This window comes from Canis lupus, chromosome 24 (genome assembly GCF_048164855.1).
Source record: "Canis lupus baileyi chromosome 24, mCanLup2.hap1, whole genome shotgun sequence".
Lineage (NCBI taxonomy): Eukaryota > Metazoa > Chordata > Mammalia > Carnivora > Canidae > Canis > Canis lupus.
This window is the reverse complement of record NC_132861.1, coordinates 10,989,108-11,013,910: the sequence shown is the minus strand read 5'-3', so window position 1 is coordinate 11,013,910 and position 24,803 is coordinate 10,989,108. Positions and strand designations below refer to the sequence as shown.

General features: G+C 46.0%; 1 protein-coding gene across 5 annotated transcripts in view; it reads left to right on the top strand.

Moving 5' to 3' along the window:
• Positions 1-24,803, top strand: part of ALOX5AP (arachidonate 5-lipoxygenase activating protein) — a 69,714-nt gene that overhangs the window by 7,663 nt on the left and 37,248 nt on the right. For 3 of the 5 annotated variants that reach the window (XR_012016225.1, XM_072795573.1, XM_072795572.1), the window contains exons 3-4: positions 6,593-6,663; positions 11,035-11,116. Coding sequence is in view for 4 of the 5 variants with exons in the window: in XM_072795573.1 (XP_072651674.1) it covers positions 6,593-6,663; positions 11,035-11,116 (153 nt within the window). In the remaining variant the exon portion in view is untranslated. Of the gene's footprint in view, positions 1-6,592; positions 6,664-11,034; positions 11,117-18,148; positions 18,642-24,803 lie in introns of those variants that run through there. The other 2 variants (XM_072795570.1, XM_072795571.1) reach the window with 2 other exon arrangements.

Below are 24,803 nucleotides of genomic sequence, written 5' to 3'. Positions count from 1 at the left end.
AAGAAAGGAATTGGAGATATTGGAGGTGGGGATATGTGATCACCACAGATCCCCCTTGCTCCAGAAACCTCTGAGCCAGTTTGTGTGGTCACAGTGTTAACCAATTTCCTGGGCAATTAGTTCAGAGGTACTACCAGGAAAACCAGCCATTACTTGTGGGCTGGCTTTGGAAGAACAGGCGAGACACAATGGTGGCAGCCTTCTGCTCACTGCCCCTTGCGGCCCCCTTGGTGGACATCTGGAGACATGGCAGGACCTTTCGTAATGCCCAGTTTCTTCGAGAGGCTACAACAAGAACCATAAGAATGAGAGAACTGTGCCATTGCTTCCACCCCCCTCTCATTTTTTACTTTTGAATAAAAAAGCTGCTTGGAAACACCTGAACAGCTCAGTCAAGGAGATGGGAGCTATTTGGGATGCAAATCTCAATGGATGTTATTCAAACACTCATTTTTTCCTTCTGCAGAATGTACTTGAACAGAAGTTTCAGGCTATGGCCTGTTTCTCTGTGATTGTCACTAGGGACCTGTCAGAAGGAAAGGTTCCAGATATGAGCTGGCTAAGGAGCCGGCCTTCACTCTCAACTCAAAGGTGACTCTGATGGGCCACTGAGATCTTTCCAAAGGGACAGTCATGGACACCCAAGAAAATCATTGCAGGTGGACATCCTCGTCCCTTCACCCTGTCGGGGCCTTTTGCCTTTTGGGTTTGGGGCTTCAGGCTGCTTCTGGGTGTCCACAGTACCTACAAGACCTCCCCTTCTCCTGGGCCCTGGCTACCTGCTTTGCTCCCCCTGCCTCGTATTAAGTGGTCCCAGGCATGGTCATTCTGGCAGGCTGATTTCAAGGAAAACTTTTGCTGACCTACCTACAGGGACATTTCTATTTTAACATTTAGACCTTCAATATATTCATTCTCAGAATCTATGGAAGAAGTTTGAAGATATGGCTTCAGCTATTTTAGACATTTGCATTGAAAGGAGGGTAGGGGATGTAGGTAGGGTGCGTCGGTGGCTTTGTGTCACTTGCAGGGGGAGATGTGGGAGCATCTCTCAGACACATCTGGGGGCAAAAGATACTCCCAGAGGGGCCATGCCGAAACGTCTCTGAAAACAACCCAAGGGAGATATTCATACTATTCTAGTTTGGAAAGAAAAGCTTCTTTCTCCCGGATCTCTGCATTATTATCAGTCACACTGTGTTCCTACAAACTCAACTGGTCCATTCTGGAGAAGTTAGACAAGGCAGCTGGCACGCAGTGTAATTTCACTGCACCTCGAGAGAAGTTCAGTTTCAAGTTTGCCAGCAATGAAGACGAAATGGGACAGGCTGGGTGGTTGGGTTCCTGCCGTTTGCCCCAGGAGTGAGCTAACTCCGCGCCTAAGAAGGGACCGTGCCCACACCTGCCCCCTCCTCGCTGGGGCCAGTCCCCAGATTGCAGAAGTGCTCTTTGGTGGCAGCTGTGCTGCGTCATTTGGAAGGGCGGTTTGAAAGTTCTGCAATGGTGTGGGTTCCTGACCTAAGGAGGAGCCAGAGGAGGGTGGTGGGATGTTCTTGCTGCCTGGGGTCCCCATGGCGCGGACGCTGCAGCCCAGCTCCCCAGGCCCAGAAAACAGGGCGAGAAGAATGAGGGGGAGGGATAGATGTGGAGAGTTTGGAACTCAGGAGGCGAAAAGGAGAATTTCCTTAAGATGAAGGCTGCCCAGACACTGCTGTGGTTCTGTTACAAAGACCACTTCCTCCCCGACTCAGCAGACAGCACTGCGTGTGCCGGTGGTAGTTTATAGACGGGCTGAAAGATCAGGGCTGCGGGCTACTGTGTGCTGGCAGAGCCAGAGGCACCCAGTCTGCTGGCCTCTGCCTGGAAGCCACAGGAGGGGTTATGTGTTCATCTAGCAGAAATTGTCCGGAAGTAGCTTGTCTAGAGGCCCCCAAAAGCACCAAAGCGGGTGCGGGTTGAGCCATGGATCTGCCAAAAGAAGAGAACATCTATCTAATCCCGCTATCTAAAAAATAAGAAATTAAGCTTTACTCATTTTTAATATACAGGTTGAGAGCGGCGTGTGTGTTATACCTGTCACAGGTTTGCATGATCACATCTTCTGGTTGATGGGGTGTGAGGTCATAAATGTTTCCAGACCATGGCTATAAAGAAAAACTAGCATAAAGGATAAATGATGCTGATGGATTGAAAAACCAGATGCATATTTTTCAGCATAAAATATGACGGTTGACTGATTCAGATGGTTCCAGATTTTGGGGCAGTCGATAAACAGACGTTGCAGCTAGGTGTGGCCCATTGGCTCCAACCTGGCCTCGGTTAGTGGTCTGTCTCATCACCCATCACCCATCAGGGCAGAGCTGAGTCAGAGTTTGAGAGAGAAAAAGAATCTTGACCTTGACTCTCTGTTCTTGGGTATAAAACATAATTTAAAGCCCTGTCCTCAGATGATGAGCACAGCTAGAACAGTTTGATTTCTGGAGGAGAAGCTCAGTTAACTGGTCTAAGATTCTTCCTCATGAGTGCAGGTGAGCACAGGTTGCAGAGAGGAGGAAGGCCTCCGGAGAAGTGTAATTTTTGGACACGTGTTCCACACATTATAAGTTAGTGGGCTGGTAACACATGTTACGGAGAAGAAAAAGTTCTGGACAGCAAGAATGTGGAGAATTTTTAATGTACTGAGGAACATTGTGATTCTTGGTTCTCCAAGAAAGGGAAGTCAAAAAACTACAGATATACCTCCCCTGCCTTTTTTATTTTTTTTATTTTTTATTTTTTGCAGAGTGTATCACAGGTTTAGTGTTTCACAAAATGCATTTTGGGAAATGCCACCTTAACATCCTTTCTCCCCTGCCCCTCTCAAAATCCACTTCAGACTCACTTCTAAGTGGGTAAATAATTTGAAGGCACTAGATCTATATTGATTCTATCGACTTGCAGTGGTACTATTACTATTATTAGTGATATTTACTTATTTTAAGTTAATCCAAACTAACAAAACACTATGTAAGTACTTCTGTATCTGATTTCCAAAGGTGGAGAAAGACAAAAGGGAAAAAAATGAGTCCTTTTCTCCATAAAAACATTGATAGTGTAGTGTATCAAATTGAATGCCACACAGTGAATTGTCAACAAATCTGGCAAGCACCTCTGAGTTAGACCTCAAGTAATGAGAACCAAGATGGGTTTGTCAATTTTGTCTTGCAGAAAAAAATGGCACAAAACTCTCCACAAAAGAAAATTTGGAATAATGATAATTTGTCAGCAGGAAAGACATTTCCACTGGGGATTGTAAGAAGGAAGCTATTGGAGCAGTAATAGCCACCATTTATTGAAAGCTTTTTATGAGCCAGACACTGCTTTATCTCGTTTTATTTTCACAAGCCAGGCAGTAATTACTAATGTCTCCATTCACCTCTTATAGATGAGGAGAACTGAGGTTCAGTGAGGCTAGGGAATGCACTGACATTTGCACCGTGGTTGACGAGGCATCAGACCCAGGCTATGTGACCTTAAAGACCGTGTGAGCATTTGCTAGGCTCCACCTCAAGAGACAGCTGCTTCACTGGCCAAAGATACTTGAATTCAACCCAGTGGTGGCCCTTTGTCAAGGAGGGACATATTGCGTGGAGCTGTGGGTAGAAGACATATCGCAGATCCTGGATCACAGGACTGGCTTGAGCCAGAGCAAGGGACAGGATTCTGGGTATATTCTGAAAATCCAGAGGAGGAGCCCATTCTCTTAAAGTTGGGAGAGTTTCATTCAACTCCAGACAGACCATGTTTTATTGGGGACCAAGTTGCCTTGAGATAATAGGAGGAGTGATTGAATGACTGATTCAATGTCACCTTACTATACCATCCTCTCTAATGAGCAAATTCCTTAAATAATTAAGAATTTTTAAAAATTTTGCATCATCTAGATGAAACCAGTACTCAAGAACAAACAAAAACAGAAGCATGAGAATGAGGAGGAGGCCGGGATGATCTTGGTATTAACAGATTTTCAAACTGTTGGAACATCAGGTATTAGATCCCATCAGGCATAGAACATTATTCAAGTAAATAAAAAAGAATGTTCTCCCTTGTTTTCTTGAACTGGGAGGTGGATGACGTCCGGAAACCCAAGGCTATGGTTTTGTGCCTCTAGTATAGAAGAATAGATGTGATGCTCATGCTCCATAGCTACATACAGGACCTGTTTATTCACTAAGTGCTCCTCCCCAAATGATAAATTTGTTCAGGGATCCTGCCCTTCAGAGTTTCTACTGTGTCCGCTAGACCAGGGCACGCACCCTCTGGGCACAGGGCGAGGTCAGCGGGGCTGTGTTCTCTCCCCTGCACCTCTAGCCCAGGATGGGATACACTGCTTTCTTACCTTTAATTTCATTGACTTCTCCAGTAGAGGATCCTTTGATTATCGGAGGGACATAAAGTTTCCTCTCTGGGTTCTCCGCAGGGGATGGACCGAGGGCTGGTCATCCCAGTGCTACCAGTGAGGCCTGAGATGTGATCGGCCTGAACAAGAGTTCATAGCTCATTTAGGAGGAAAATCATGAGAACCAGATCAGGAATGATCCAGATGGCGGAATCCAAGGAAGGAATTTGGATAAAAGGCTGAATACATTTTGCAAATTGCATCTTTGCTTTCACCGGTACAGTTTGAACATCACATTACATTAAACCAGTGGTTTTCAAACTTGAGCATGCTTCTGAGTCACCTGGAGGGGCTCCCTCTTCCCCCGGAGGCTTTTAATTCTCTAGGTCTGAGATGGGCATTAACATTTGCAGTTCTAACAAGTTCCCAGGTGATTCTGATGCTGCTGATCCAGGGGCCATATCTTGAGCAGCTCCTCATTAAAGCATCAATTCTTAGAGTTTACGTGGGTCTTAGAGTTACTATCAGTCTTAGTTTTTCAGGGAAGGAAACTAAGTCCAAAATGATTGCTTTACCATTGACAGACAACTGGTCAGTGTCAGGTCAGTGACCACATCCTAGTCACCTGCCCTTTCCACTCTATTCCCCTTCATGCCTCCACCTGTTGTGAGGTTGTTTTTCCATGGACGCACGTATTGATCGTCCTGATCTAGACTGTAAAATTCTCAAGAGGACACTCGCTATTTATTTAGTGTAGTTGAAGAGGTAATAGATCTGGTTCTAGAGTTGGACTGACCAGGATGCAAATCCTGGCTTTGCCATTCTGTCTCTCCGTGATGGTGAGGAGGTTACTCAGCTTCTCCAAACCCCGGCTTCTCATGTGAAAATGAAAGTAGTTGCAGTAGGCTGAATGAAAGGTCCCCAAACATATTCATATTCTGACCCTGGGAGCCCGTGAAGATGCTCTGTTACACCGCAAGAAGGAATTAAGGTTGCTGACCAGCTGACCTTGAAATCAAGAGCGTATTCTGGATTATCTGGAAGGAACCCAATGTAATCACAGGGTTCTTTAGATGTGGAAAAAGAAGGAGATCCCTGGGTCGCTCAGCGGTTTGGCGCCTGCCTTTGGCCCAGGGCATGATCCTGGAGTCCCGGGATCGAGTCCCACGTCGGGCTCCCGGTGCTTGGAGCCTGCTTCTCTCTCTGCCTGTGTCTCTGCCTTTCTCTCTCTCTCTCTCTGTGTCTCTCATGAATAAATAAATAAAATCTAAAAAAAAAAAAAAAAGATGTGGAAAAAGGAGGGAGAAAAATTGGTGTGTTTAGCAGGGTTTACAAGCCAAGGAATGCAGGTGATCTCTAGAAGCTGAGAAAGGCAAGAAAACAGATCTTTGCTAGAGTCTCCAGCAGGTTTGCAGCCATGCTGACACACCTAGATGGTAGTCCAGTGAGACCCTTTTTGGACTTCTGACCTCCAGACAGTGTGTCTTGTTTGAAGCCACTGAGTTTGTGGCTACCTGTTAGCAGCTGTAGAAAATGTTTGCAGTTACTCCTGCACACTTACAGGACCGCAGTGAATTTACAGGAAACATAGGGTATAGATACCAGCACGGGGGTTGGTGTGGAGGGCCACAGGAACCAGGATTGAGCCCTACACACTGTAGGGAAGGCCACAGGAACCAGGATTGAGCCCTACACACTGTAATTGCATGCGTAGCAGGAGACCTTTCTGTGCATCAGCTTTTCTGAGTCGACCCTGGTTTCTCTAATGGTTGAAGCTTACCTTTCTTTCCCCAGCCCAGCCTGTGGGTCTGACAAAGTCTTCCTCAGTTGGGCTCCTGTCCCCTACACCCAACCCCCCAAATCCTGAAAGCTGCCACAGCCCTGCTGTCTGTGTTGCTCACTTTTCAATTCCAAGAAGCACTTTGGCACAGCCAGGAACAGGAACCGTGCCAAAATGAATCCATCAAGAAACCAAGTCTCTTATTGGCTTCACCGAGGAAGGGAGTAAATGGATTCTGAACATGTGGTTGCCTCGTACCACTGCCTGTTTCTGAGGTGGCAGCCGTGTCTTATTGGTAGATGTCGGTGGAATGATGAATGCAGTTGCTGCCTCATGTGGGATGCTGATGATCAATTTGGGGTTTCAGGTAATTTTAGACTATGCTGCAGTAACCTGTTTTTCTGATATTTCTTCTCATATTTTTTATTCTACAGCCAAAACTGTGTAGATGCGTATCCCACTTTCCTTGTTGTGCTCTGGAGTGCGGGGCTCCTCTGCAGCCAAGGTAACTCGGGCTTCTCTTTGCGTGTTCTCTTTCTGAAATGTGCATCTTGAGGAGGTTCAAGTGCAGGTTTTTTTATTGAAAAGACTTTGCTTGACCTCCAGCTCTAAGCTGTGAAGCCCTGGAGAGGTGAGAACCCTCGGGAGGTCGTGTTTCAGGCATGCTCTGTGCCCGGGCGGAGCGGGTGCGATAATGCATTGCTAATGCTTGCTCCCCAGTGGCTGGTTGAGAGCTGCTGCGCTGACAAGGGTGGTTTAAGGCTAAATGTGACTCAGAATCCTTAAGCAGTGTTAGCTCAGATACAAGGGCATTATAAATGAGAGCGCCTGAGGGATCTATTCTGGGACCGCTGTCACTCGGCGCTTCTGCTAATAAGCTTCCAGTGTGGCGGTCCTCTGCTGGGCATGTGTCTGCAGAGCCACGGTCTGGACTTCAGGTCTGCAGCCTTCTCCCGGGTTATCAGCAGCCTACAGTCCTGACTTTAGCAGGTTGACTCCCAGAGTTGATTTAAAATGAAATGGAAGCCAGTGTGTTTTGGTTCCCTTTGGAGCTTGGCACTGTGCCTGTGGAAGCTTGGCGTGACCTGGCCAGCTTCCACACGGTGGCCCAGCAGGGTGTGTACATGAGAAAAGGTCACTGGTGTCCTCTGACGGACTGTGTAATCCTTAGCATTAACTCCTACTTTATAGGTAGAGTGGATATTATCTCCCTCTATTATCTCTGAGGACACTTTGGTTCAAGGGGAACAAGGTAACTTGTTCAAGGTTACACAGCAGGTGAAAGAAGAGCCAGGATGAGAGCCCAGGTCTTTTGGGTTCAATCCTGGATTTTTCACAAGTATCTTTCTGCATTATTCACGTATATACTGCCTGTACATTGAACACCTACTATGTGGCAAGCCCTGCTCTCGGATACACAGTGACAGATAAAAGAGATGGTGGTGGAGCACATAGCACTCAGTGAGATGAACCATAGGAAAAAAACTAATGGGTAAGTTACTGCTGAAAGTGAGAAATGCCAGGAAGGAAAAGAATCAGGTGCAGTGGCAGAGAGCAGAGGTGAGAGATGGCAGCAGAAACTCCTTCAGAGACACCATGTGGCCTCCTTCTGTGCTCCATAAGGCTGTCATTACTCACTATTTTTTTTTTTTTACCACTATCCATCCTGAGTAAAATAAGAAACATGTCGGGGATAACTTGAAAAATCAAGTCAAACTAGGCTCATACCAGGAGTTATGACTCCTTTTCTGTCTTAGATGATACTTGATATAGATGAATCTAGAGTTGTTCTAGCTGGATAAATACAAAGGGAGTTTGAAGATGTTTTGAAGTCCTAGAACCACACTTCTGCCCAAATAAATGTCAGCATTGCTAGGGGACAAACGTGTCAGTAGACCCTCTTCGATCATCATTTATTTTTTTTTAAGACTTTATTTATTCATAGAGACACACACACAGAGAGAGAGGCAGAGACACAGGCAGAGAGAGAAGCAGGCACCATGCAGAGAGCCTGACATGGGACTCGATCCAGGGTCTCCAGGATCACACCCTGGGCTGCAGGTGGTGCTAAACCACCTTGATCATCATTTCTTAGGACTATTGTCAACTACCAAATATTTTAGTCAAAAGGAACCTCAGAGATCATTCTAGCCCAGACCCTTCACTTTACAGGAGCAAGAGCCCCAGCCCGAGAGGATCAGGTGGTTGCTCAAACCTCAGAATTTTCAGGGACACCTGGGTAGCTCAGTGGTTGAGCGTCTTTGCCTTTGGCTCAGGTTGTAATCCCAGAGTCCTGAGATTGAGTCCCACATCGGGCTCCCTGTAGGGAACCTGCTTCTCCCTCTGCCTGTGTCTCTGCCTCTCATGAATAAATAAACAAATAAATCTTAAAAAAAAAAACCCTCAGAATTTTTGAGTCCAGATTTGAATCCAGCATGCCCTTTCTGCTGTTCCAAGCAGCCTGGGTCCATGAGGCAGGCACCAGTCTCTGCAGGAGGGCAGCGAGCACAGCCAATTCCCACCCATGACTCCTGTGCACACTGGTGTTCTGTTTAGCTCCCATGGAGACACAGACTGGTGAGTTAGAGCAGAGCCGTCCAGATGGGACAAACCAGGGCAGACTTCGCCAGAGCAGACTGTGAATTGTGAGAGTTCTGTGACCTTCAGACCCTAGGATGGACCTCAGAAGCAGCTTCTCTCGTGCTTTGGTTTTCTTACCAGTCGGTAACACTAGTATTTTGGGAGGCAGGGTGCAGTTGTGGAAAGAACACGGATCCGGGGACTGACAGACTGCAGATAGTTCTGCTGCTGTGATCCTGGGCTGTTACTCAGCCTTCCTGAGCCTCAGTTTCCCCATCCATAAAGCAGAAATAATCGAGTTCCTAGGGTGATTAAGTGAGAGGATGTGCATAAAGCCTCTGTCACACTCCCTGGCATAGATTAGATTGAACCACATAAAACTGCCAATGTCTGACTGTTTCGGACCCGCAAAAATGGTAATTTCATCTAATCCAGCCCAACAATAGAAGCCCAGTAGACGTCACTCTGAATGGTGCTGCTGGTGGTAATACAGTTTTGAAATCATACAAACCTGGTTTCACATTCCACCTTGTTAAAAAATATGATTCAACCAAATCAGTTCCAAGATCTAATTGGCTTTTTCAAGGGATTCACAAATCCGGCAGCATCCCATCTAGCAAGCAGAGGGGAGCTCCCAGGGGCTGTACAGAATGGAAGGTTTTTAGAGGAAGGAGGGTAGAGCAAGAAGGTTGTTAGTGAAAGAAAAGGATTGTTCCAGGCAAGGTTTCTTTCCCTTGGGGAGAAGAGTAGGGGGTCTTATCCTACAGATTACCTCATCTTTCCTCAAAGGAAGGAGAGGGCCTTGTGGCTGATTACTTCATTGACTCCTGTTGGAACATTCCTGACTACAAGTTAAGACCAAATTTCTGGGGGAAGTTGAAACTGCAGTTAGATTAGGATTAAGCCCTGGTTTAGGGACTTGGCCTAGGTGACACCATATTGGGCCTTTGGTTTTCTTTTTAACAACCTTTTCCTTGGCTCACTTGACTTTTATGAATTCATTTAACAAATAATTTTTGAAAGCCAGTATATGCCAGGCACTATGCCAAGCACAGAGATGGTGGCTAGCAAAAGATGGCTGTCCTCATGGGTCTTTTGGTCTGGTAAGTGACTCTGGGTGAACTGACTTCCTGTAATGTGCTCTTCACCAAGTGGCTGGGAGGATTAGAGACCCAAGTACCCAAAGGGCCTGGGGCAGTGCCTGACATTAAAAAGTTCTCTGTCAAGGTAATTATTTGGCATTTGAATACTGCTGGGAGGTCTTCAGACTGCTTTTATATCCATGCACCTATTTCACCCCCATGACTATTCCTGATAGGTAAGAAAGCCACAATCAGCCCTTCGTTCAAACGTAGGATGAGTTAAGTATTAGCTCCTGACCATAGCAGTCCTGGTGGGGTTGGGTTTTCTAACTCTCAGCTCCAAGGTTCAGGACCTTGCTGCTCATGGCTGTTCCTCATAGGATTAGATGGTAAAGGGAATCTTCTTCCCAAAGATCTCTTTCCCCACCCCCCAAAGATTTATTTATTTATTTGAGAGAGAGAGAGTGAGAAGAATGAGCATGAGCAGGGGGAGGGGCAGAGGGAGAGAATCTCAAGCAGACTCCTCTCTGAACTCAGAATGCAATGCGGGTCTTGATCTCATGACCCCGAGATCATAACGTGAACCAAAACCAAGAATCTGATGCTCAACCGACTGCAGCCATCCAGGCGCCCTCCTCCCTAGAGATCTTTTCTGAACTGGCAGTAACTGTTCAAAAAAGGTTGAGCAATACACTGCCTAGAGTCCCAGGGGGGAAGAGCATGCTTTTAAGAGAGCTAGCCTAGAGCTGGGCTTGGGGTTCATGTCTGACTCCTCCTACCCCTACCTTGGACCACACACACACACATGCGCACAAGCATGCGCATGCACACATACATGCATACACATACACACACACACCCTGACAATCTTACACAAGCTCCTTGACCACTGGAGCCCAAGTTGTCACATCCGGAATAGAAAAGATGACACTGATCATGTGGAAGGGATTCAAATAAGTGATGGGCAGGAAAACACTCTGTAAACTGTACCATGCTGCTGATAGAAAGTAACATTACTATTATTGAAGTTCTAGGTTCCTATCAGCCCGAGGTCTTTGCTACAGTTCACATCAGCCCCAACTGCCAGAACCTGAGGTCTCTGCTAGATTTTGTGACCAACGCTAGTTGCACAATGACTGTATTAATATTACGTTAAACTTGGCTTGTTCTGGCATCTGTGAAACTCACACAGTCATTTCCCTTTCTCCACTCAGTTCCTGCCGCCTTTGCTGGACTGATGTACCTGTTTGTGAGGCAAAAGTACTTCGTCGGCTACCTGGGAGAGAGAACTCAGAGGTAGGCCACAGGGACTGTATAAGAACTGGGATATGAGTCATGCTTTGAGCAAGACTGATTACTCACAACCATGTTCTGCCTAAGATTTAAGGCTCTGGGTGATCACTTAAGGGTTAGGAGGGGAAGGCTAACTAGTAGCCCTCATCCTTTACTGAACTGAACTTTGCGAGCTCTGCAGAAACTGCTGGGGGACTCGACTCGTGTGCCCCGTAACAAATTCTTTCACATGGCGTCGGGCTCACAAAGGATGCTTTAACACCATGTGCTGCACATTCTTGCAACCCCGCACCCTCTACTCCCACCCTTCAGAGTCTGGGCCTTGAATGACTTTCTGTGTCTAGCTTCTCAAGGTCTCCAGTGAGTGAAACATTGCATTGTTTGCCTAAAGAAATGAGAACTATAGCTTGCACCTTTTGATAAGTCCTCTTGAGTCACAGATCTTCCAGGAACCAGCAGGAAGAATGTTGCAAAAAATAGGATGCCCTCACATGCAAAGGACGGAGTCTTTGAATAGAGTCCCCATTGCATTGCTTATAGATGCCGCCAGACGGAAAGCTCCAGAGCAGCAGTTATACTTTGACTACGCCCGGATTGGGGAATCAGGATTTTCATAAAATAAATGAGGATACTTACAGAAGAAGTGTTCAAGTTCTAGTCTGCCATCAGTTCCTTAGAATTTCTAAGGCACTGGGAGGGTTCCAAGAGGCAGGCATGCGTCCTGAGAGGCTGCCCACACCCCCCTACGTGGACTCCAGCCTTCCCCTCCATTTCTCTTCCCTGTCTCTTTTCACGTCCCTCTCGATCTCTCACAGTAGCGTGCTTCTCTCGTGGTTAACAGGCTCTCCGTTCAGATAGCATCCTTCGGCGTGACAATGGCACTGGCAGGTGAAAGCTCTACATCTGGGGACTTTGAGATCCTGTGAAGCTAAATGGCTGGGGACAGGCAGGCGGGCCAGGGTGTGTGTGGGGGTTGATGGTGAGCTGCAGCCCAGAGACGAAGGACTCTTCTTCCAGCAATTCTTTCCTGCCCTCGTCTCTTCATTCCTCTCTGGTGGCGTTCGTATTTATCCTCGAAAACCACAATTCCATTATGTCTCTTATGCATATCAACCTGTCATGAATGTTCTTTATTCTCTTCCACCCTGGAAAGCCTCTGTTCTGCCTTTCCCTGGGAGATCACCGGTTGTCAAGAGGCGGGGTGTCTATCAATAGAATGAGGCGCTTCTGCTCTCTTGGCCTACCTCCCTGTCTTCCTCCCCAAAGTCTTAGGGATTTGGCCCAGTCACTGTTCTCTTCATCTGTCACCACTTGCCTGAGATCTTAAAGTTGCTTTAATTCTAAGACAGTCTGTGGAGCATGACAAAATGTGTTCATTTACCACAGGCTCTTCTCATTTTCAAGGCAATCACTGTTACAGAGCGAACTGAGGTGGCAAAAATAATAAGATATAGACTTAAAATCTTAAAACTATTAGATTTCCTTGGATCTCATTGAAATGTAATTGGCCTAACCTCTTAAATCCTGGCCTGGTATCTCCTGGGAGAGGGCGGGAAGATCCCACCAGCCCCTTTACCCCAGCTCTGTTGCATTACAGCCTTTTTACCTCGCCTGCATCCACAGCCTTCCTTACTAGTCCATCATGGTGCTCTTTCCTGCTGAGACCAAACGTGATCTCAAAATACTTTTAAATACAGAGTTCTGAGCTATTGTCATCAATAGAAATTATATATACCAGATGAAATGTCTAATCCTAATCTAGATGAAAATATCGCTTAAGATGGATATATGCCTGAGGGCCTCTGTGGCTAGGTCCAAGAGAATTTTCAATTCTGCCTTCTAGAAACTATGTGCTAATACATTCCCACTGTAGGTTCCACTGTGGAGGCCCACCTCAGTCCCTGGGCTGCGTCACACTTGCACTCTGCAGATGCTTTCCTGGCCTCATGTCTTTGGGATCTGCTTATTTCTTGGGCTCATCAACAGAGGAAGATACAGCTCAGTGAGACCCTTCCAGGAATTTCTCCCTTGGGCTCACAATCATCTTTTGCTCCTCCGCAGAAGTTGCTTTGCCCTATCCACATTAGAAGTTCTAGGGTCACTTTTGGTCCAGTGGGTAGGTGCGACATTCCTTGATGTGTCTCCCCCACCAAAGCTTCTTCCTTCTGGGATTTTGTGGTCCCTTTGAAGTATATGGCCCTAATTCTCTGTCCTACATCCTACTCCCTGACTCCTTTCTCTCTGTCTTGAATAGGTAGTTTGTAGCATTTCTATGCACACTTAAGAATGAATTTTAATTTCTTCCCCTTTCATTCTAAACTTCTATGAGACCCAAACTCAGTGGGGGTTGGCATTTATAAGACTACTTGCCTTTTATTATTTATCTTCCCTGCCTGGTGCTACGCTGCCCTATCTTCATGTCCCTCAGAACCCTGTTCCCCTTGGAACGCCTACTAAATTCCTCTCCACAGTTTGAAGTTCTCAACCCAATGGTGGACAGGCGATGACTGGCAACTCTTGAGACCAATAAACTGAGGTTGGCCAACTTCACCTTCCCCTGATTGCTAACTCACTCCTCTTTTACTCCACATCCCTCCTTACTGACCACCTGCCTGCAGTGAGGTCCTGAGTCAGTTGCTGAGATGATAATAAATATGGCACAGCCCTTGCCTCAAGGAGGCCTGGGCTCTGCTAGAGTCAGGGGCAGTACCAAAAATACTAGAGAAATAATTATGGGCACAATTATCAAAAGTCCTGATCCCTCATAGTCATTTTCCCCTTCAGTATCAATATTTTAGACTCTCTACCCACCCTGCCATATGGGGACCTTGGGGTTACTTCACAGAGTTAGAAGATGAACTCGTTTTCTTGGAACCCCCGAGGTGAGTCTATGGGTGTTAAGGCTGGTGTTTCTAACGTGAAGCCCACCAAGCAATGACACTGGAATTGCCTGGAGTGCTTGTTAAAAATATAGATTCTGGGGGCACCTAGGTGGCTCAGAGGTTGAATGTCTGCCTTCGGCTCAGGTCGTGATCCTGGAGTCCCGGGATCGAGTGCCACATCGGGCTCCCTGCATGGAGCCTGCTTCTCCCTCTGCCTGTGTCTCTGCCTCTCTCTGTGTGTCTCTTATGAATAAATAAATAAAATCTTTAAGAAATATATATGTAGGTTCTGGGGCTCCACCCTGAACTTATGGAATCCGAATCTCTGGGGTGGGAGCCCGGTGTATGTATTTCAACAACTTCTACACACAGTTTGGGACTCACAGAAGGCTGTTCATGCCTCTTTTCTAAGAACAATTCATTTGACAAAAATGTATGGAGGGCCTGATTTATTGGAAGTATGTGGGTGGACAGAGGCACAATATCTTGCTCTCATGGGCCTCACAGTTTTTATTCCCTTTAGAAGATTCCAGGTTTAAAGTCATATTTCCTTATTGAAAAGAACAGAATTTTTTTTAATAATAAATTTATTTTTTATTGGTGTTCAATTTGCCAACATACAGAATAACACCCAGTGCTCATCCCGTCAAGCGCCCCCCCAGTGCCCACCACCCACTCACCCCCACCCCCTGCCCTCCTCCCCTTCCACCACCCCTAGTTCGTTTCCCAGAGTTAGGGGTCTTTATGTTCTGTCTCCCTTTCTGATATTTCCCACACACTTCTTCTCCCTTCCCTTATATTCCCTTTCACTATTATTTATATTCCCCAAATGAATGAGAACATATAATGTTTGTCCTTCTCCGATGGACTTACTTCACTCAGCATAATACCCTCCAGTTCCATCCACGTCAAAGCAAATGGTGGGTATCTGTCGTTTCTAATGGCTGAGGAATATTCCATTGTATACATAGACCACATCTTCTTTATCCAGTCATCTTTCGATGGAAAACGAGGCTTTTAAAGCCAGAGGGGACCATAAAGTTTTCTTTTCCTACCCACATTTTGTCTATGTTTTTGTGTAAGGTGGGGAGGTCAGTGACTTGCCCAAGGTGACATGGCAGTGAGCGGGGTGGGACTGGAGCTCAGGTGCCTTGATGCCTGGGCTCACCTGTCTCCTACCACAGCTCCTCTTCCTCAAAGTTTTAGACACATTTGAGATGCGAATTGCTTGTCACCAGGCCTCTTTTATGTTTTCAAGTAGATTTCATGGTGTGTGTGTGTGTGTGTGTGTGTGTGTATGTGTGTGTGTGTGTGTTGAAAAGGGGGATACATTTGTTTCAAAACTAACCACAAAATCCTAATCTCCAAAACCCGAAGGGGCCCTCAGGAAGGCAGAAGGAACAGGACTGTGGACTCAAACGGACAGGTTTGAATTCCCACTCTGCCTCTTCTTGGCTGTGCGGCCTTAGGCCCATGGTTCAACCTGTCTGCTCTTGGTTTTCCCACCTGGAAAATAGGCTAACAATACCTCACAGAGTAGCCCTGAGAATTCAGTGAAGTCGCAGATATAAAAGGCCTGGTCTCTCTGATGCTTAGTTTAATTCTGACCTTCCCCACCCCATTTGTATCAACTTTTAGAAACACTAAGAGAGAAACCTTGAATTTCAAAGGTGAGTTATGTAGATGGTCCATGGCTCGGCTGGAGCCTGGGGCAGGCCCTTCCTCTGCGCGCACCATGCCTACCTCCCAGGGTCCCAGCCCATCTCCGAGCTTGAGAGACTGAAAGATAGAGCTAATGAGGTGGCCGAGCTGGGGACCTCCATTCACACTTAGCCCTGCAGGTGATGGGCACGTGCTGAGCTCCTGCCTCCCGCACCCTTCATTCGGTCTGGGAAGAGTTAAGGCACCACACCATCTCCTTGGGGGCGATCAGCCTTGAGGCCTTTGAAAAATGCTGCCCAAAGTCAAGAACACCACAATTTCAGCAGCAGGCACTGCCATTTCATCCTTCACCACAGATTTATCTCGAGCACGTTCTGAAACAGCTTTGCAAATCACTTTTTCTTGTTTCTGTAATGAGCATATGGTGGCCTCATTCATGTGATAAATCTGAGCCACTACAATATTTGACTTTTCACAATTTAATTTCTCTGAACCCTCTATTCTCTGACTAGAAAAAATATCCCTTACTTAGACTTTGTTACTTCCTTATCAGCATTAGCAGGTAACTGTCTGAATTTGTCTGCCAGGGCCACTAGAATCGAGTACCACAGATGGTGGGGGGAGCTCAGACAACAGAAATTGATTGTTCTATAGTTGCGGAGGTTAGAAATCTGAGTTCAAGGTGTTGGCTGCCTTGTTTTCTTTTGAGGCCTCTCTCCTCAGCTCACAGATGGCCGTCTTTTCCTGGTGTCCCCACATAGTCTTCTTTCTGTGTGTCTGTGTCCAAATCTTCTCTTCTTCTTCTTTTTAAAGATTTTATTTATTTATCCATGAAAGACAGAGGGGCAGAAACATAGGCAGAGAGAGAAGCAGGCAGAGAGAGAACTCGAACACAGGACTCTGGGATCACACCCTGAGCCGAAGGCAGATGCTCGGCCAGTGAGCCACCCAGGTGTCCCCAAATCTTGTCTTCTTATAAGGACACCAGTCCTATTGAGTCAGGGTCCACCTTAGTGATCACATTTTACCTTAATTACCTCTTTAAAGACTCTATCTCCAAATACAGTCATGTTCTGAGGTATTGGGGTTAGGACTTCAACATATGAATTGGGGAGGGGGAGACACAGTTCAGCCCATAATGCTTTTGGGAGCCAAATATATTTCCCCAATAAAGAGATGGAATGTCTCACTTCATGAGTGTGACTGTAAACAGGAAACCAAGGAGAGAAGAATACAGTGGCCAAGGAGCAAGGGCCGGGCAGCTAGCAGTGCTTCTCAAACTTTAATGCCCTGTGAGTCACGGCGGCACTTGGCAGAATGCAGATTCTGATTCAGCAGATCCAGGGAGGAACCTGAGATCCTGCGTTTCTAACAAGCCCCCAGTGGATGCCAGTGTGGTTGGTCCATGAACCACACTTTGAGTAGCAAGGAAATAGTCAACTGCTGAAGGGTTTTCAGACTCTAGACATAGGAAAGTTACGAGTTACAGTATGAACCTCTGGGGTCCATTTCAAAAAAGATACAATTTCTCAGGTTGAACCTATAGATGCCAAATTCTGTTCTCTCTTGATTATGTCAAAAACCAGGCTCAGCAGCACCGACTCACCTGTTTTAGCTGAGCTGGCTGTTCTTGTTGAGCGGTCTTGATTGCCAAAGGGTCCCCTCGCCGGGGTCGTTACTAACAGCCTTAACGAGCCATTTGGCTGGACTCTCCTAACGCGCTAGTGCTGCACAGATGGATCCAGCCACAGCGGTCACAGAGCGTTGTGCAGAGGGAAGCCAGGGCAGCCGCTGTGTACAATTAGGCGGTCACATATCACTGGGGAAATGCCCTGACCCCAGCTGCTGATTTGCCTAAGCAGCTTAGGATTTAGAGCCTTCGAGAGAAGCATATAAATGTACTAAAACATCTTCCCCCCCTCTCCATTCACTTAAAATGTAAGAGCCTGTCTTCCGCTGTGAGGGGCCCAGCTCTCGTTAGTGCGAACATGGGCTGTTCCCAAGCAGCCTCCCGAGCGTAGATGGAGCTCTCAGATACTGAAGCACCTTTTAGATTCCAGCAGCCTTATTGGCTCATTGAAACCAGCACCCCTCTCACAGAGGTTCTTCCGTCCCGCATTAGGCCCAGCAGCCAGCACGGCTTCCCAAGCGCTCCTGGAGCAGAACCCGGGGGTCACACCAGGTTGATGGGGTTCCTTATCCCCGGTCAGAATGTCCGATACCAACCGACTGACAGCACCCACCACCTTCACACCCTCAGGGAACTGGAGAGGCTGCACAGCAGAGCCCTAATGATGACGGGTTTGGGGGTCTAGGCTCTTTTAGCTTGGTTTTGAAATATGGTCTGTGATGGATAATAGTGGAGACCCTTCCATTCTTCATTTGAAGTCAATGGAGCATTCCTGAGTAAAAGGAACTCAAATTTAAACCCCATGTATCTCGAAGTGATAACATTTTTGGTTGAGTTAGTGTTATTTTATTGCTTCTACAGTTTTCTTTCTCTTTCAGCACGCCAGGCTACATATTTGGGAAGCGAATCATACTGTTTCTGTTCCTCATGTCTGTTGCTGGAATATTCAACTATTACCTCATCTTCTTTTTCGGAAGTGACTTCGAAAACTACATAAAGACAGTAAGCACCACCATCTCCCCTCTGCTTCTAATCCCCTGACTCTCCGCTGAGTACGGGGTCAGCGCTCTCCTCTGATCAATACCTAAAGTCATCATAACTCAACCCTTGCAAAGATGTGGCTCCTCTTCAGACAGCTGTAAATCTAATGACCATCTGAGCTCCGCAGCTTGAGTTAACCTTGCTTTCCCTGGAAGAAAATAACTTTGTGTCCGCTCCACCCCTTGAGAATGGCAGTGGCCCCATATCTCTTATTCAGACCCATTCTGTATGTTTCTTGACTTCTCCCGCTTTCTGAAGATGTTTTGTGACCACATTAATGTGTTCCTAAAATAAAATACAGAGGTATGTTTTAGGCTGGTGGTTGAGTCTTTTGTGGGTTGATTGCTGCATTTGATTTCTTTTTTAAAGATCTTATTTATTTATTCATGAGAGACACAGAGGGAGAGGCAGAGACATAGGCAGAGGGAGAAGTAGGCTCCATGCAGGGAGCCCAATGTGGGACTCGATCCCGGGACTCCAAGATTATGCCCTGAGCCAAAGGCAGAGGCTCAACCGCTGAGTCACCCAGCCATCCCAATTGCTGCATTTGAACAACTAATCTTTTCCTCGACCTCTGTGATAATAATAGAAAGTACACTGTCCTTACACACACATGTGCCTGGAAAGGTACACACCAAAATGTCAACCATGATTATCTCCAGGTGAAGAGATTTGGGGTAAGTTTTATTCTGTGGTTTATATGTTCATGAATTATTTGAAGGCTTCTTTTTTAAAAAAAGATTATTTATTTATTCATGAGACACACATAGAAAGAGGCAGAGACATAGGCAGAGGGAGAAGCAGGCTCCATGCAGGGAGCCTGATGCGGAATTCAATCCCAAAACTCCAGGATCACGCCCTGAGCCGAAAGCAGACTCTGAATTGCTGAGCCACCCAGGCATCCTTATTTGAAGTTTCTTAATGATAAAATTAATACCACTCAAAAAAGCACCAGAAGAGACACAACTGAAGCATGGTCTTTTCTGGGAAGCTTTCCTAGCTCTAGGTTGGCCTAGTGCTGCCCTCTGACTTCCCACAGCACCCTCTGAACATCTTAACCACAGCAAATCCATATTACAATGTAAAGATATTTGTTAGCATGTGTCATCCTTCTCCACTAAATCATTAGCTCTCCAATATCCCTGATGTCCTATTTATTTTGCTTTTCCTGTGCCAAGCTTGGAGACTGTCACATAGCAGGCATCCTGCCTCAAGCTATTTTAGAACTCAAACAGGCGTCCTGTAAAGTGCTATATTGTAGAGGACAGTTGGGGTGAGTATTATGAGATTAGATGTGTTTTCTTTCAATGTTTTAATGGGATAAATTGTGGAGAAATGCAAAAAAAAAAAAACACACAAAAAAACCCCCAAAACACCGCAAACATCAAAACCCCAAAAAAACCCATGCTTTCTTTCTTTCCTATAGACAAACAGATTTCCTTAAGATCTTTTTTTGACTTCCTGAAGAATCCTCCACACACCCCATGAGGATTAGGTTGGTATCTTTATGTGCTAGTATCATGCCTAGCACCCATCATATCATTTCAGCTTAAAATGTGCTGTAACTCAGTGTCAGGATACAGCCTGTTGTGGGGGGAGGGGGCCAATTATTGAACAAAAACAAATGAGTGAATGAGTTTATAAATCACTGGCTGACAATATTTAATAGAGTTATGTGTGTTGAGCCATTTTTCATATTGGGGATAGATTCATGGTGGTCCAACCACTGTCGTACATAGTGTGCATTGGCACTGAGTACAATGGGTGAGATAGCTGGGTGGCACTGAGATAGCTGGGTGTGGTCAAGAGTCCAAGACACATGACAGAAAGAAGCCAGCTCTCACAAAGGGAGTCAATTCATGAGGACTTAGCTTTCAATTGAGATGACCAGCAATAATAGATGAGTCCTCTTGACCCCTAGATGATTCTTATTTATGATGGTCACAGTCTTAGGAAGGATGAGACAAAGCCAAGGACCAAAACTCCCCAGCTTTCTCTGAGTGGCCTGCTTGGGGAGTGGAGTGAATGGAAACATGGAGTCTGGCCTGTGTGTTGTTGGGATCGATGTACTTCATGTGTGATGGTCAAGGCAAGCATATTTCTCAGTTCAAGGACCCCCCCCCCCCCCCCCACCATGTGGATAGGGTTTCCTAGGCCTATCTGGTTGTCCAGACTAAAGTCTCATCTGGGCTTTTATGGCCAAACTCCACCCAGTAGAAGCGTTTTGGTACCAATTGTTTCAGTAGAGGTGCTTCTGCTCCTAGCCCTCTATAGAGAGCAGACTCAAATATTCTAGTGGGCATTGGAAAGGAAAGATCACAGCAAACTACTGAGTGGAAGTGGCCTCAAGTCCTACCTCAGCCTGGGCTTGCTTTGGAGGGTGGTAAGGTAGTATAGCCCTCCCGGTTTGCTTGGGATTGAGGGATTTCCTGGGAGGAAGGGCTCCCAGTTTTAAAACTGGGACAGTACTAGGAAAACCAAGATGACTTGGTTGCCCTAAGGGGGAGCTAGGCCAGAATATGCTCAGGGGAGCCTGGGGACACCGTAGCTCGCAGAGGTCGCACTGTCCACGCCGACTGTGGGACGTCCAGAGTGCAAAGACAGGAAAGGATGTGATGGCCCAGCCGAGGCTCTGCTGACTCTGGCCCGGGTGGAGAGGGCATGACTGAGAGCATTAAGGGGTTGAGATGCAGGCAGAGCAGGCTTCATTATTTCGAAGAAGAGGGTCTCAGGTGCAGAACTCCTTCATGAGGGGCCCCTCGTCTGGTTGGGGGCAGCACTGCCTAGTGGTCAAACTCTGTCTTCTGAGTTCTAGGCCTGGGCTCAATCCCTGCTCTGTCACCTCCTCAGTTCTGTGACTTCTCCCTAAGCCTCAAGATTCGAACCTATTAAATCGGGATAATAATAGTGCCAAATGTATGGGGTTGCTGGAAAGAATAAGGATATAAAGCAATTGAAAATGTTTAGCATATTATAAGCACTGAATATTTTTATCTATTATTGCTATGTTTATTATCATTACCTTTTTGTATTAATTTTCTATTGCTGTGTAAGAAATTTCCACAAACTTAGTGCCTTAAAACCCCATACACTTGCCATGGCATAGTTTTGTTGGGTCAGAGTTCCTCGTGCTTGAGCTGGGTCTTCTGCTTGGGGTCTCAGAGGACCATAACCAACATGTCAGCCCAGGATACAATCTCAGCTGAGGCACAGGGTTCTCTTCTAGGCTCATTGGTTCTGGCAGAATTCAGTTCTTTGCAGTTCTAGGACAAAGGCCCTCAGCTCCTGGAAGCCCCTTCCTTGACACATGGACTTTTCCACAACATGGCAGTTTACCACTTGTAGGCCACCAGGAGAGCAACATTGGTGTCTTTTTCATCTCTGACCTCTAGACCCACATTTATGGGGTTGTCCTGATTAGGTCAGGCCCACCCAGGTCAAGCTCCCCTTTGATTAACTTAAAGTTAACTGAGTTGTGACCACAGTGACATTGCAAAATCCCTTCACTTTTACCTTATGCTGTGATTTAGTGAAATTACAATTCAGTCCCTGCTCACACTCAAGGAGAGGGGATTATACAGAGGTGTGGGTCATTTTAAGATTCTGACTGCCCAGCTTATATGCCAGTCTCAGAAGAGCCAAAGGGAGCTGGATGATGGATGGTGAGATTATGGGTCTTCTGGGCAGAAGCAGGGTGGAGTGTGTGTGTGTGTGTGTGTGTGTGTGTGTGTGTGTGTGTGAATGTGCATGTGTGAACATCTGGGTGAGAATTCTATGAAGAAGGAGGCTGGGATCTCCTCTGACTCTTCAGGAGCAAGAAAGCTTCATAACCTTTTCCCCTGTGGGAAAAGGACAGTGAAAGGGCAGATGAAACTGAGACAAATAATAAATGAACTCCCCTCTCCCTTTCCATTTTGACGAAAATAGGCTATCTTTATGATAAGAATCTCCCCGATCAGAAAGAGATAATCTATGCAACTGGGTTGTTAAATTTGCCCTCCAGCCATGCTCATCCTTCTCAGTAAATGTCCCACCCATCACTCAGTTGCTCAGGCCCCAAAAGAAGGTGCTGTTCCTCTACTCCCCCTTATCTCCCCACTCCCCCCCAGCCAATCCATTACCAAATCCACCAGCTCTACTCAACACACATCCCCACTGCTGTCCCTGCTGTCTGAGCCAACATTATGTCTCTCCTGGACAATTTGCATAGCCACCCCATCTGGGGTAATGTCACATGCCCTTGCTTGAAACCCACCAGGACATTTGCATTGCTGTTAGGAAGAACCCCAAATGTCTTGATGTGGCCTTCCAGGGCCTGTACAGTTGGTGACTGTGCTCTTGGCACTGCTCCCCATGGCCCGCTCAGCTCCAGCCCTGCTGGCCTTCCTGCTCTGGCTCTAATGCAGGGCTCTTCCCCCAGGTGATATGTGGCTCTGTTCCTACTCGCATTCCCAGTCGGCCAGTGGTCCCTCCCTCCGGGACCCTCCCTCCAGACCAGCACACCGTGTCTTTGTAGAAGCACAATCCTTTCTCTGCGCATCCACTATCTCCCATCCTTGCTTTTACTTTGTCTTCTCCATCACCTGAAATTAGATCACTATTTAGTCCTCTACATGTTTCCTGTCTGTCTCCTGCACTAGGGCTATAAGCTTCCAAAGGGCAAGGATTTGGCCTGTGTTTCTCATCATTCTAGCCTTATGATCTAGAACAGTGTTAGGCAGATAATCAGTGCTCCATACGTACCAAAGGAGTCAATAGAAGAGAATGGGTTGTGTGCTTGTGTCTACTGGCTTATGTTACTGTGGTAGGTTGTAGTGGTGTTGGCTAAGGGGTGATGATCAAATTTGGGTCACGGAGGCTCACTGATGATCTTAAATTTGAGTAAGCAAAGCTCCAGCTATGGAATCCATTAAAAAAATGCAAATCCCTTAGTGCCACCCCCAGAGATATGATTTGGTAGTTTAGGGATAAGGCATAGGAATTCATATTCTTATTAAGTTTCTCTGGATTTTCCTGATGCAGATGGTTGAAACCACTCCTTCTAAAGCTTTTTGTTTTATAGCTGCACCACCCGATGTGGTGGCTATTAGACCTTGAAAGGTGACTCCTCTAAATTGAGATGTAAATGTAAATGCACACTGATTTCAAAGATTTAATACAAAGAAAGTAAAATATCCCAATCATAATTCTTTTATATTGAATACACATTGAAATGATACTCTTGAGGATATAGGTGTTAAATTAAATGTATCACTAGAATTAATTCCACCTGTTTCCTTACACTTTTCTTTACTAGAAATTTTAAATTACATATACGGTTCACATTATATTTCTATAGATCTAGAAGTTCTGTGGGAGCCAGCAAGTCTTTACAGCTGAAATAAATGCTGGACCTCACCCTGAGCACTTATCTTTAAGTATGATTTCTTGCAGAAAATACTGGAAAAATGTGCCAGTGAAAGTTACCACAAGAAGCAAACTGGTCCTGTCTAAATCTGGAAATAGTTCTTTGAAGCTTGTTACCATATGATCATGAGAGTGTTTCATTAAGTATTTCTGATCACAGATGTGGCACATTATTAAAATATCATTTTTACGGTCACCCTAGGGGCGAGGGTTATCTGAATATGGAGAGAGAAACAGCTTGTGGAGCTGTTGTATAAATGAAATTACTAGAAAGCAGTGCACTCGATTGCATATTGGCTTGGGGGCTTATTCTTATTAAAATGTTTAGATAGCAGTTTCTGTTCATTTTCTGCAGAATTGCTCTCCAAATTAAAAATTTGGCTTGGCACACCACTATACCAGAGTCTGGGGAGAAGTTTATCCTCCTTTCTTCTTGTTATCCTCGCCTAAGTACTTAGATGCCGTGCTGATAGGTAGCACAGAATGTCTGTATGGAGTACATGCATTAGAGTTTCCTGCAGCCCTGTAAATGGGCACACTTCCACTTGCCTAAAAGAAGTCAGCACAGGCTTCAAGAATATCAGAAGGTCTATCTATAGGAAAGCAACCACTCTACTTCTCTCATGGTAATTTTTAGAAACAATTTTTAATGGAAATTGGCCTTAATAGTTGAAGACTGTTGCAAAAATGGACTTGCTATTAATAGACTGGAAGCCACTGGATAAACATAATGAAATATAAGCCTTCTCGGAATTCAAACTAATAAATAACTGCTCAGCCAATAAACAAGACCGCGAAAGACCGAACAAGTGGTGCAGGATGACTTCCTTCCCTGCATATGTTTGCACCCTGGACATCAGTATAATGGCAACCAGAACAAGGCCACAGCCACTGTCTGGAAATGTGTGTTCTTACCTGGGGCCCAAGAGCCACGCCCACCGGGCACCCAGCCTCCTTCTTTTGCCCCGATTATATTTAAACTTATCAGTGCATCAGCTGGCATGAAAAGAGTGCAGGCTGATGCGACTCACACCAGGAGACGGCTGGCTGATTCTTGTAAATTCCCTCA